This window comes from Nerophis ophidion, linkage group LG04 (genome assembly GCF_033978795.1).
Source record: "Nerophis ophidion isolate RoL-2023_Sa linkage group LG04, RoL_Noph_v1.0, whole genome shotgun sequence".
Classification (NCBI taxonomy): domain Eukaryota; kingdom Metazoa; phylum Chordata; class Actinopteri; order Syngnathiformes; family Syngnathidae; genus Nerophis; species Nerophis ophidion.
The window spans coordinates 24,725,477-24,738,160 of record NC_084614.1 but is presented as its reverse complement, the minus strand read 5'-3'; the positions used below and the strand labels follow the sequence as shown (position 1 = coordinate 24,738,160).

The 12,684-nt window shown below is 37.4% G+C and overlaps 1 protein-coding gene across 4 annotated transcripts in view; it reads right to left on the bottom strand.

Moving 5' to 3' along the window:
* c2cd2l (c2cd2 like) overlaps positions 1–12,684 on the bottom strand; it is a 62,647-nt gene that overhangs the window by 27,611 nt on the left and 22,352 nt on the right. For all 4 annotated transcript variants that reach the window (XM_061897580.1, XM_061897579.1, XM_061897582.1 and 1 more), the window contains exon 3: positions 1,053–1,148. In XM_061897580.1, coding sequence (XP_061753564.1) covers positions 1,053–1,148 — 96 coding nt within the window. The remainder of the gene's footprint in view (positions 1–1,052; positions 1,149–12,684) is intronic.

Sequence of the window (12,684 nt, the reverse complement as noted above, 5' to 3'; positions counted from 1 at the left end):
AACCTTCAGCCTCATCTTGGTCCGTCGGCAAAACTTGCTTAGGAATCACTGCCTTTTTGGCTTAAAAAGGTGTTGCGGCTTTATATTATTGTGTTGTGGCGTTTGTATTTGTTGTGGATTTTGGAATCGTGCTGTTGCTGAAATTTGTTGTGTTGTTGCGTAATGACTGTTTTATGGCGTTTCCGTTTGTTGTGACCTTTATCAGCCATCGTAAGTATCTGCCCTTCTTGTTTTGAAGAGTAATGGCATTGGGCAGACAGACTTGACTAACATTTAACATCCTTATCATTAAAAGTAAACTTTGTATAAAGTCTGCCATTCTTAAATACAATGTTTTCTTTTTTTCTAGTAGCGTTAAATTCAATACATTGCCCTTTAAAACGATGTTGGACCGATACCTATCTACCGGAAGGCCGACTTTCCGTGCACAGTTTGAAGGAGTTGAATTTTGGGAATGTAAATCGATATACTAAAATATTGATTAATCGTTACACCTCTAATAATAATAATGGATTTTTCAATATACAATGGCAACCATGGGACTGTGCTCTCTTGTACTTATTATTTTTTTCTTTGTTTCCTACATTGAACAAAGAGTGCACAGTCTACCAAGTCAAATTCCCTGTGTGTTAAACATACATGCCCAATAAAGCTGATTCTGATTTTAGGGTGTACTTATAGATTAAATATCTCTTTAAGACAACATATTGTGTATTTTCAGCTAAAATATACTCCTTCACCAAATAGATATTCACTTCAACTTAAAATTTGGCACTTGCCTAAACAACTAAGAACTTTTTGTGTTAAAAAAAAGGTTAATATGATATTGTATTTATTTTTCATGTTATGAACTTGCTTTTTAATTTACTGTCAAACCTAGATGAACATATTTTGCTAGGAAATTCCAACAGGGAGGTAATATGTTTAGTCATTTGTATTTTTAAGTGTGTGTGCAGGATTCTGTAACTGCAAACTATTTTAACTATATAATGAAACCATGCTTTAATTGACATACAACCCAGGTTATTATACAGTATGAGAAGATGACCCACCATTCTTTGTGCTGATTGGTCTGTGCAGGTGACAGTCTCTATTGCAGGGGTGGCAGTAAACTGCAGACGGTTGTCAAAAGTGATTTGGATTGCGCTCTGCAAGAGACCAAGGGAAGGAACAAATGTACTAAATATTACATAATAGGACATGAACAAGAAGAGGACAGACAGCATAAAAGATCGCAGTAAAGACTTGCATTCAGTTGGCGAGCAATTAGTCAAGAGTCTTTGAGGATGATCGCCGGATGAAACTTCCTTTATCACTGCCATTAACCAACTGGGGCAATCCATGAATTTGACGCATGTCTGGTGTCAAAGAACTGTTGTTTTCTCAAGCCAGTAGTAGCATGAAAAACATTTTTTTACACCATTGGTGAGTAAAATGTAGTTGCCAGACAAAAGGAGAGGTTGTTTCACATGACATAGGCATGACAAGTGATTTACACCGAGCAGCATGATGCATTTTCGCGGTCAGAAAGATGATCTGTGCCCGAGGAGGCTGGCATGCAAACAACAACATATGTTTGACCAAAGGCTGGAGTGAGAGAGAATGTTCAAGTTTACAAGAGATGGTGTGATCTAGCTTAAGTTGATGATGACATGATAAAGTATTGTAATGTATATTAAATCTGTACCTTGGGTTTTGTTAATATTGTGTTCCACAAGACTTAGACTTAGACAAACTTTAATGATCCACAAGGGAAATTGTTCAACACAGTAGCTCAGTTACAATGAGGGAAAGTGTAAGGATGGAAAGTGTAAGGATGGAAATGACAACGCAGGTATAAATAGACTAGATATAGCAATAAAAAAATATAACATATCCGCGAATATATACAATATGTACTTAATATGTGTAAAGCATGTTATATATACAGATATATTATGTCTATAACATATATACAATATAAACCAATTACCATGTACAATATTACAGTATATGTGGCAGCCCCAGCATAAAATAGAGAGTAGATCCAGCAGAAAATAGATTATAGACATTAAAAACAAAGAGAAGTAGCTGACATAGAGGGTGTCAGGTAATGGACGGATATCATCTATTGCTGTATGGGGAGTGATTATACAGCTGGATGGAATGCAGAATGAAGGAGTTCTTGAATCACACAGTGCGGGAAGGGAGCTTAAGGAGCCTGTTGTAGTATGAACTCCGCTGTCCCTCAATTGTCTGGTGGAGTGGGTGGGCAGGATTGTCCATGATGGCCAGCAGTTTATCCATTGTCCTCTTGTCGCTCACTGACACAAACGCCTCCAACTGCGAGCCAATAGTTTGGCCGGCTTTCCGGATCAGTTTATCAATCCGGTTTGAGTCCCTTTTGCTGGTGCTGCTCCCCCAACAAACCACTGGAAAGTGCAGGGCACTGGCCACAACAGACTGATAAAAGATCTCCAACTGCTTGTTGCACACATTAAAGGACCTAAGCTTCTTCAGGAAAAAGAGTCTGCTCATGCCCTTCTTGTAGACAGCATTGCAGTTGTCCTTCCAGTCCAGTCTGCTGTTCAAATGAACTCCCAGGTACTTATAGTGCCCCACTACCCCCACCTCCCGGCCCTGGATCTTCATGGGCTCCACCGGCGTCATACTCTTCCTGAAGTTGATGACCAGCTCCTTGGTCTTGTCCACATTAAGGACCAGATGGTTCGCCTGAGACCACTCCACAAAGTCAGCGATCAGTGTCCTGTACTCCAATTCCTTTCCCTCCTTTTTTATTTATTTTTTTCCCTTTGTCATGAAAAAGGGAGGTTTTTGTCATGAAAAAGGGAGGTTTTTGTGGTTGGTGCACTAATTGTAAGTGTGTATTGTGTTTTTTATGTTGATTTAATAAAAACAAAAAAGGGAAGACATTTTTTTTTTTTTTTTTTTTTTTTTAATAAAAATGAATAAAAAATTATTCTGCGGCCGGGTACCAATCGGTTGGGGACCACTGGTGTAGACCACCAAATATAAATTAGGTTTTTGCATATCCCCATGGAGACACTCAGTTCCCTCCACATTTATGGCACCATATGGTCTAACTTGTGGTGTTTTGTTACGTTGTTGGCATGCGGTACACAAATACAATTTGTATCACCTTTGTACCGCCTTTCCTACCAACAAGCAGAGGTGTGTCAGTCTCACAGCAAGACCACAGTTAGATAACATTGAGTGGTACCTATGCAGACCTCCACTTTGATGATCATTTCGGGCAGCTCTATGAGCATTGATAGTAAAATAGATGTTCAGAGCTAATTTTGCTTTTGAATCCTTGATGCCTATGTAGTAAATACACAAGTTTATTCACACTAGTGGACTACTATCAATTTGTGTTTGTGAGCCAGACAATCTGTTTCCATGGCTGTTGAAATGTAAGTGAGAAAAAAAACAAATCCCCTATTGTCAGTACATAGACTCTTTGAGATGAAAGTTCAATTCCTTCCAAAATGAACGGCACAGGTGTGGCAGAGGTAGGAGGATAATGTAACAACGTTTGTAGAGTGTGTATGTGTGTGCGTGTGTTTGCGTGTGTGTGTTGCAGCCAGTGGGGCAAAAAGCCAAGTTCGACACTGCAGGCTTACATAGGTCTGGACCAATACTTCAGTCACCTGACCACACACTACAAACAGGGATGTTTACTTTGCTTGGCTGAAGCCTCAAAAACTGCCCAGTCAGCCAACCATTCATCACATCTAAAGAGAGCAGCAAACACAACATGACGTACATTGCACAACGTCCAGAAACGGGTTCTGATTGTGTGCACGCTTGCACATCAACATTGCAAAAAATGACATTTTTGTGTTTGTGCGTGTGTGTTACTCTACCAAAGAGCAGTGGTGTCTGCAGCGAGGTTAATTAGGATCATTATGACATTGTGAGCAAATTAGTCTGAACGTCACTGCTAATCATGCAAAGAGAAAAGAAAGTGAGCCCAAGAGATATTAGCAAATGAAGACACATGGGGAGGGTTGCCAGAATTAGTCAACGCCTGTGAGAAAGATGGGTCATCACAAGGACATTTGTAATGCTGTATTTCTTCAAGGGAGGCACAATTTGCTCACTTGAACCCCCCCCCCCCCCCCGAAGGTAAATCCTAGGAATATGTTTACAAGAAAACAGTCATGTGAAAATAAGAACAATTTCCTTTGTTTTAGAAAAGGGTTGCACATTGTTAACAGAGATATCCCCATTCGCACTGACCTGCAAAAACACTGTAATGCTCACACAACGGAAGTATTTGGTGATGGTTTGATGCACATACAATATTTCCACTGGACACAGTAGTGGTGTAATAAATGCACACTTAGCTTGGGAAGAGTTATTGGCAGTTAGAGCCATTTCAACAAATTGGTACCGTTTACAAACATTTTATGTTAAATTCATGATAAAAATTGCTGTAAAATAGTTGTCTTGGTGTTGTTATTTTGCCCTGAAGTAGTTATAAAATTATTCATTGATCTTGACATTTTAAAAGAAAAAGTATCAGTCTGGCTACTATCAGTATCGCCCACCATTCGAATCGGAAGCTTACTACAACCTTGTTAACATGACTAGGTGCTAGGCACCGACTAGTAGTGAGTGTAGGCAAAGTAAAGGTGAAGTTAAACACAAATTATATATATATATATATATATATATATATATATATATATATATATACACATATATATATATATATATATATATATATACACATATACATATATATATACACATATATATATATATATATACACATATATATATATATACACATATATATATATATATATATATATATATATATATATTACGGGTGTAACGGTACACAAAAATTTCGGTTCGGTACGTACCTCGGTTCAGAGGTCACGGTTCGGTTCATTTTCGGTACAGTAAGAAAACAACGAAATATACATTTTTTGATTATTTATTTAACACATTTGCTAAATCTTCCACCAAAAATATTTTTCCTAGTGGAATATTTGATGTGAAGTAATCGGAAACTTGGATAGGTCAATATTTCATAATAACATTGATTTTGATTCAATATTATGTTTTGAGCAATGACTGTTTGAAAGAAAAAAAAAACAGCTTTGTTTTATTAGTCAACGTTGCAACTTTTTCTAAATTACATTTAGCCTTTAAGATTTTTTATTTCACTTTTGTTTATGTTTTTGTTTATTTTAATAGTATTTTTAGAATGTGCCGTTGGCCTTTAAAACATTAGCTGTGGGCCACAAATGGCCTCCGGGGCACACTTTTGACACCGCTGCTATAGATAATAAAAAATTAAAAATGATAAATCAATGGGTAAAAAGCAGAGCCTGCCGACGCATGCGCATTTATCATAACTCTCTTTCTCTCTCTGTCTCTGCCCCTCCCTCACGAAGGTTGCTGCGTGCAGCACTTTTTTGGGGGTTTTTTAACCCCTTCTTAAACCTGAACGTACATTGAAAATACACGCAAACCGAACTTAAAATGCCGGACATTCGAGGAATTTAAGAAACTCCACATGGACAGCTCCGCAAAGAGGACATACAGCCTCCCGTGAAAAGAGGACGTATGGTCAGTCTATCATAGCCCATTCGTTGCTGGCATGCCGTGTGTTGTTTTTTTGATTGATTGAAACTTTTATTAGTAGATTGCACAGTACAGTACATATTCCGTACAATTGACCACTAAATGGTAACACCAGAATACGTTTTTAGACTTGTTTAAGTCAGGGTCCACGTAAATCAATTCATGGTGTCTCGGTGTGCACAACGTGCGGTGCGCTACTTAATATGTCCGTGTCGTTTGGTACACCACCTAACCGAACCGAAACCCCCGAGCCGAAACGTTTCAATACAAATACACGTACCGTTACACCCCTAATATATATATATTTCTTTTTTTTTTTTACACGCAAATCTAAACACAAACACATAAACCAAAACACAGGCGTACAGATAGTTTTTACACGCAAAAAAATCTTTGTTTCCGTGCACTTACTTAGTCAGATTTAATAGTTCAGCTTTAAATTAGCATTCTACAACCCATGGAAGCACCTTATTCTGACCGTGTTTGGCTTTTGAGAAACTGGACTAGATTATGTGAGTGAAAACCAGATCTCTCAAATGGGTGTGTGCTGCCCGAGGCCGAGACCCTTAAAACCGCGCATGTCTCAACCCGTAAGCAAATAACATTTAATCAAAATATTGGCAAAAACTGAAATAAAGAGGAAACTGTTTATTTGGTTTACTAATTAAAAGAACGTAGCAATTTGAAGTGCATCGATAGGAGAAAAAAACTTTCGGTAGAGTGGCTACATTTTGTGCAAAAATCTGAGCTGTTAAATTAATTTCTTCTTACAAAATCTTGAGTAAGTATATTACATACATAAAGATTGGTTAACGTTATCGGTTGTAAATGTCTGGAAATTAACGGTTATCTGTATTGGTTTAAATTTCCATTACTGTGCATCCCAAAAATCAAACAAACCACATGTTTCATTTGTTTTACTTTGCAATAGTTTGGAATCATTTCCAAAACCCCGTGATGCTTTGGTGTTGACAAATCCACTGAAGGTAATGCACTTATGTCAACATTTCTGATGGGTAACATAATCAATCTGCATCCCTATCACTTTTCGGCATTCTAATCCTGAGTTACTAACCTTACAATAATAGTACAATAGCACTTGACACAATGCAGTGGATTTATTGGTCGGCAAAGTATGGTGGCTACAATGCAACAAGAAAAACAGACTTTTGGCCAAACAAATCTTATCTTTGTCTTGTAATAAATGAGCACATGTCAAGAAGAAAGAACACCGCCTTAGCGTTACACTAAACTAAATTGATACACTATTACCATCATCACGCTTACACACCCCAGTGCGCAAACACAAACTCGTTCAAAGATTTCTGTTACAGGCCGCACTATGAAGAGCTGAACTGAACTAAACTGCACGGCTAGGTGGAAACATTTTTATACGTCTAAAGAGTTCATCTGGTTGTCATAAAGCCAGCTGGTGCAACAACATGGTGTTGTGCACCCTCGCGGAACAGGCTACAGAGCTCATTTTGACATCACATACAGTACATGGCAATGCTTGCAGCACATGCACTGGTTTGTCCTTGTGAACCCTGTCCATACCAGCATGTTCGTGTAGCTTATTTCTGGGACACCCTCTGGACATCTACTGTGTCACTTCAGGTTTGTCAAAACAGTCCTCTTTGGGTCCTGCGGGCTGGACACTTCTGAAAAGCATGTGGGTCAACCAGGAATACACTCTGCCTGTGGCTTTTTTTGACCCTCAACTGCCGTTCCTGCCTTTTTCTTTCAGTTTCTAAATGAGAGGTTGAGGTTAGAACACTGACAGCCAGCAAACTGCATGCAATATTTTAAAATTATTGTACAACATTTTATCATTGTTATATATGCTTCAACAGTTTCCTTATTTGCCCAGAAAGGTGACTGACTATAAAACAGGTATGTGAAAAAATTTGAAAATGGAATAATAATTAAACTCGCTGAAAGAATTTCAATTAAATGGGCTTCACTTCACAGAAAATTTAATTGGAATTACTGGATGTGGAATAAATTCATTGCATTTCAGAGAAATTCCTTAAAGCCAAGTAACGGTAATAATGTGTCATGTTTACCAAATGTGTCAGTTTTAATACTAAATATACTTTAAAAACACTAAAGTTAACAACATTTTGAAGTTTTCAAAACTAGCTGTGTCTTTCAAACAAATGTCCCGGTATAAAGTAAAGCATTCTGGGAATTGAACACATGATTACATGAGATTTATAGTTATAATATTTGTATGACATATGTAAAAAAGTCATGTATGGAATATAACGTAACGCATGATTCTGGAATACACCAAAATGATCAATTGGAATGGAAATAAAATTTTCCTTTCTTCAATTTGAATCTGAATTAAAATTCAATTTATTGTTTGCAACATCAATTCAAATTAAATTTAAATTTATAACTGATTAGAATTCGGAAAAAAATAAACATTAAATGCGATATATGATTACAGTATATTCTCAACAAATGTTCAGGGTCTCTCTCCAGTTTAAAATAATGTCAGAATGCGACTTCAATTACATTTTTGCCCACTTTTAAACTGATTTACGTAATTCACCCCATGCCTCTGTAATAAACGAGCTTTTAAAAGGTCCATTCCCTGCGTTTCACAATCACTGAGTGCTAAGTGCTTAATGTTCCCTGCCATTTAAGATGAAACTACTTGTGCATAATCACAGTGAATTAATCATCTACCAGCAGCACAGAGGAAGAGGAGGAATGAACTGTGGCCTTTGGCTCTTCCCTTGTCATTTGTTAATTGCAAGTCACAAATCTCCAAGAATTCTCTCTCAATTTAGTTGCACGTTTAGTCCTAAAGCCAGTGACCTGGCATCAATGTCAAAGTTGCACGTACAAGCAGTGTTAGGGTCTGTACCCATAGAACCGTTTTAAGTGGAAAAAAAACAATGAACATATACACTATGTACCATTTCAGCCTTTTATCCACACGCAAACGGCATTGTTTGTGGTCTGAAACAAATGTTTTTGAAAATGGGCTCCTGAGTGGGAAGGTCTAAAAAACTCATTGGCTTTGTCGTTTCCATGGGGCTAAGGAAGTTGCCAGTGTACCTGAGAATGACGTCGCCGCCTCCTTCCAACTATGTCGTCGCCCCGACAGGGAAAAAGTACGCTCAAAAGCTGTCAACAACAAAGCTGTGATTGTGATGTCCAATAGGTACTACTATTAGCACTATGGCAACAAAATATTGTCATCTATTAACTACACATACAGTATAGACACATGCACAATAATAACACACACATCATATTATTTTAAATACAACAATGCCAAGCTTAGGCCACCAGAAGTGTGTTTGTCGCTTTTACTACTGTAAATTAGGAGTGTAAAAGAAAGAATTTTTTTTTTAATCAATCACGATTCTGTTTTGCAAAGATTCTTAATCTTTTTTTTTTAATAAGGGTTAAAAAAAAAATCATACAAAAATGTTCAATCTGTCCTGTCCAGCTACTTGGGAATACCATATTGTTTTGGTGTGGAATAGTTCTCTTGTTGCCTTATTTGTATTTGACTTTGAAATGTTTGATTGGATTTTTTTTTTTTTTTTAAACAGTTTTCTTTTGATTTTTTTGATATTGATTTTGAATCAAGACTCGATTCTAACTTTTGTTAAGTGTGAAATGAGAACCAGATGATGTTGGTTAATTGTTTGTATGGTGTAACCAATGACATCTATTTCCTTACTTTCTTTTATTGGGCAAGATTCACTTTTTAAAACAGGGCACATACAGTCCTAAGTAATACAATACTACACACATTCAACTGTATAAACACATTTGCGGGCACTTTTTCTTCATTCTGTCTCCTCCGCGGCTGTCGTGTGTTTAACTAAACAAACGGAATAATTTCGAATGTTTCATTATATCATTGCAAACACTATGTTAGGAAATATGAACAACACGCCAACACAAAAATTATGTCAATTAGCTAAACTAGCTCTGATTCAGCACAACAAGCAGCTTGTAGAAGTTAGCTTGTCCAGATTTAAAAAATTATTGAAATGACCAAAAGCACATTTCTGCTGTAGTTGTCCACGCCAAGACTCCAAGAGGCAAACTATCGATGACGTGACATCATAAATTAAGCTTTCAGCACATACACAATGTTGACATCATGTTTTAGAAGATATGCTGAACAGATCCATCTTTAGTGAAACACTAAGTACTAAGTAGCAGTATTGCTAATTGTTAAACAAGAAATACAAACTACAAACACAATAAAATGTTAGCTTACTGTACGATGTCTGCTCTCACTGTGTTAAGATACTGGTAGGACGTCCATATCTTCCCATTTATATCAAGAATTAGTCATGATGCACAAAAAGGGTGAACAAGGAAGTCTCCCTGCAGACACTGTCTTCGATTGTGTGTTTGTCTCCATCACCGGGTATAAATTGAATGTCACAGATGAACAACTTCTAGATGGATGGCTAAATCTTTCTAATATCCAGATGAAAAGCATGATTTAAATTCTGGAATAACTTTAATGAGCCAAGACGCGATGAAAAAACAGCAGGACATGGCGGCCAGCTCACAGTACAGCAGCAGAGGGCTATTTAGCTGTGCGCTATTAGCCCTCCGATAAAAAATAGTTTGTCTGCGTTAGCGCTTATAATAACAACATCGCTAATATTTGGTTAATATTCAGGTCAAAATACATATAAAAAGTATTGTTGGCGGGTTTTGGATGTTTATTTAGAGGGTTTTGTGAGCCAAGTAGAGAGCCCCCATTGACTACATTGTTAGCTGACTTTTTATGTGATGAGTTTATTCATTTACGACTAAGATCGCATTAATATATATATATATATATATATATATATATATATATATATATATATATATATATATATATATATATATATATATAGGTGTGTGTGTGTGTTCAGGTCTTGTATAGGTGATATATTTCACATTTCTTTTAAAGTATATTTAACTATTGTATTTTATTCATCCTTCTGTGTTAAAATGTAAATGTGACACTGTGTGCACTTTTTTTTAATTGTTTCTTATGTCTGTACAGCACTTTGGCCAACCGGGGTTGTTTATAAATGTGCTGTATAAATGAATAAACTGAATTAAAGCAGAGCTAACTGATTGTAAATGACAGGCAGCTCATCTCTCTCTAATTTTACTGTATTTCCAGTATCACTAATCTGATACTATAGCGGAATATTCAAAATGGCTGACTGACTTTGTGGCATTTTGTGATGTTTAGAAGGTATGTTCACATACTTTGCAAATTATAAATACAATTGGATATGGTTTAATGGACACAATGAAACACAAGCATATAAAGTCAACTTAATTTTCCACTCTACTGGTATTCTAATTTTGTGTCAACAATTATGCTCCTTGTTGTTGTTGTTGTTGTTGTTGTTGTTGTTGTTGCACATAAATGGTAAATGAGTTATACTTGTATAGCACTTTTATACCTTCACGGTACTCAAAGCGCTTTGGCGCTATTTCCACATTCCCACACACATTCACACACTGATGGCAGGAGCTGCCATGCAAGGCCCTAACCACGACCCATCAGGAGCAAGGGTGAAGTGTGTTGCTCAAGGACACAACGGACGTGACGTGGTTAGTAGACGGTGGGGATCGAACCAGGAACCCTCAGGTTGCGGGCACGGCCGCTCTACCAAAACGCACCACGCCGCCCCTTGAATGTTTACAAGTACACGTGTTTCTGTCGGTCATTATCAAATTATAACTATAGATGTCAACATTGTGTATGTTCTGAAAGCTTCATTTATGATTGCGACCTTTGGTAAAAAGCTTAACTCTTGCAGGTTTTGCTGGGATTTGCTTTCTTTTATTTAGACTCGCCGAGTTGGTGCTCTACGAAATACTCGTAGCAAAAATAGGTTTCAAGAAATTCAAATATTATTAAGATAATACTTAAATGCCATATTTTTGCTGAAAGGATTTAGTAGAGAACATCGACAATAAAGTTTGCAACTGTTGGTCACTAATAAAAAAGCCTTGCCTTAACCGGAAGTAGCAGACGATGTGCGCATGACGTCACTGGTTGTAGGGCTCCTCACATCCTCACATTGTTTATAATGTGAGCCTCCAGCAGCGAGAGCTATTCAGACCGAGAAAGCGACAATTTCCCCATTAATTTGAGCGAGGATGAAAGATTTGTGGATGAGGAAATTTAAAGTCAAGGACTACAAAAAAAAAAAAAAGAAAAGAAAAAAAAAGACTATTGCAGTGAGAGTGATTCAGATGTTTCTAGACACATCTACTAGGATAATTCTGGGAAACCCCTTATCTGCCTATTGTGTTGCTAGTGTTTTAGTGAGTTAAATAGTACCTGATAGTCGGAGGGGTTTGGCCACGGGTGTGTTGACGGGTGTGTTGAGGGAAGTGTTGAGGGAAGTCACGAAGCTGCAGCAGGACAGAAGCTCTGCTGATCTCCGGTAAGAGGCGACTTATTACCACAATTTTCTCACCGAAGACTGCCCGGTTGACATGTAGTCGGGATCCATGTTCGCTTGACCGCTCTGATCCATAGTAGAGCTTCACCTCCAGGAATTTTAAACAAGGAAACACTGTGTGTTTGTGTGGCTAAAGGCTAAAAGCTTCCCACCTCCATCTTTCTACTGTTTTCTCCATTAGTAATTGAACAAATTGCAAAAGATTCAGCAACACAGATGTCCAAATCACTGTGTAATTGCTCGATGAAAAGAGACGACTTTTAGCCGTAAGTGGTGCTGCGCTAATATGTCCCCTCCAACCAATAACGTCACAAACACGCGTCATCATATGCGTCATCATTCCGCGACGTTTTCAACAGGAAACTCCACAGGAAATTTAAAATTGTAATTTTGTAAACTAAACCGGCCGTATTGGCATGTGTTGCAATGTTAATATTTCATCATTGATATATAAACTATCAGACTGCATGGTCGGTAGTAGTGGGTTTCAGTAGGCCTTTAAAAGTATGTCAAACAAACCTCTAACGAAGTGATTACTGCAAACTTGTGCATTCTTCGACTGTTTGCTTGCAGTGGAGTGTGTGTGTCATTTTTCTTGCCGAAAAGGATAAATGTT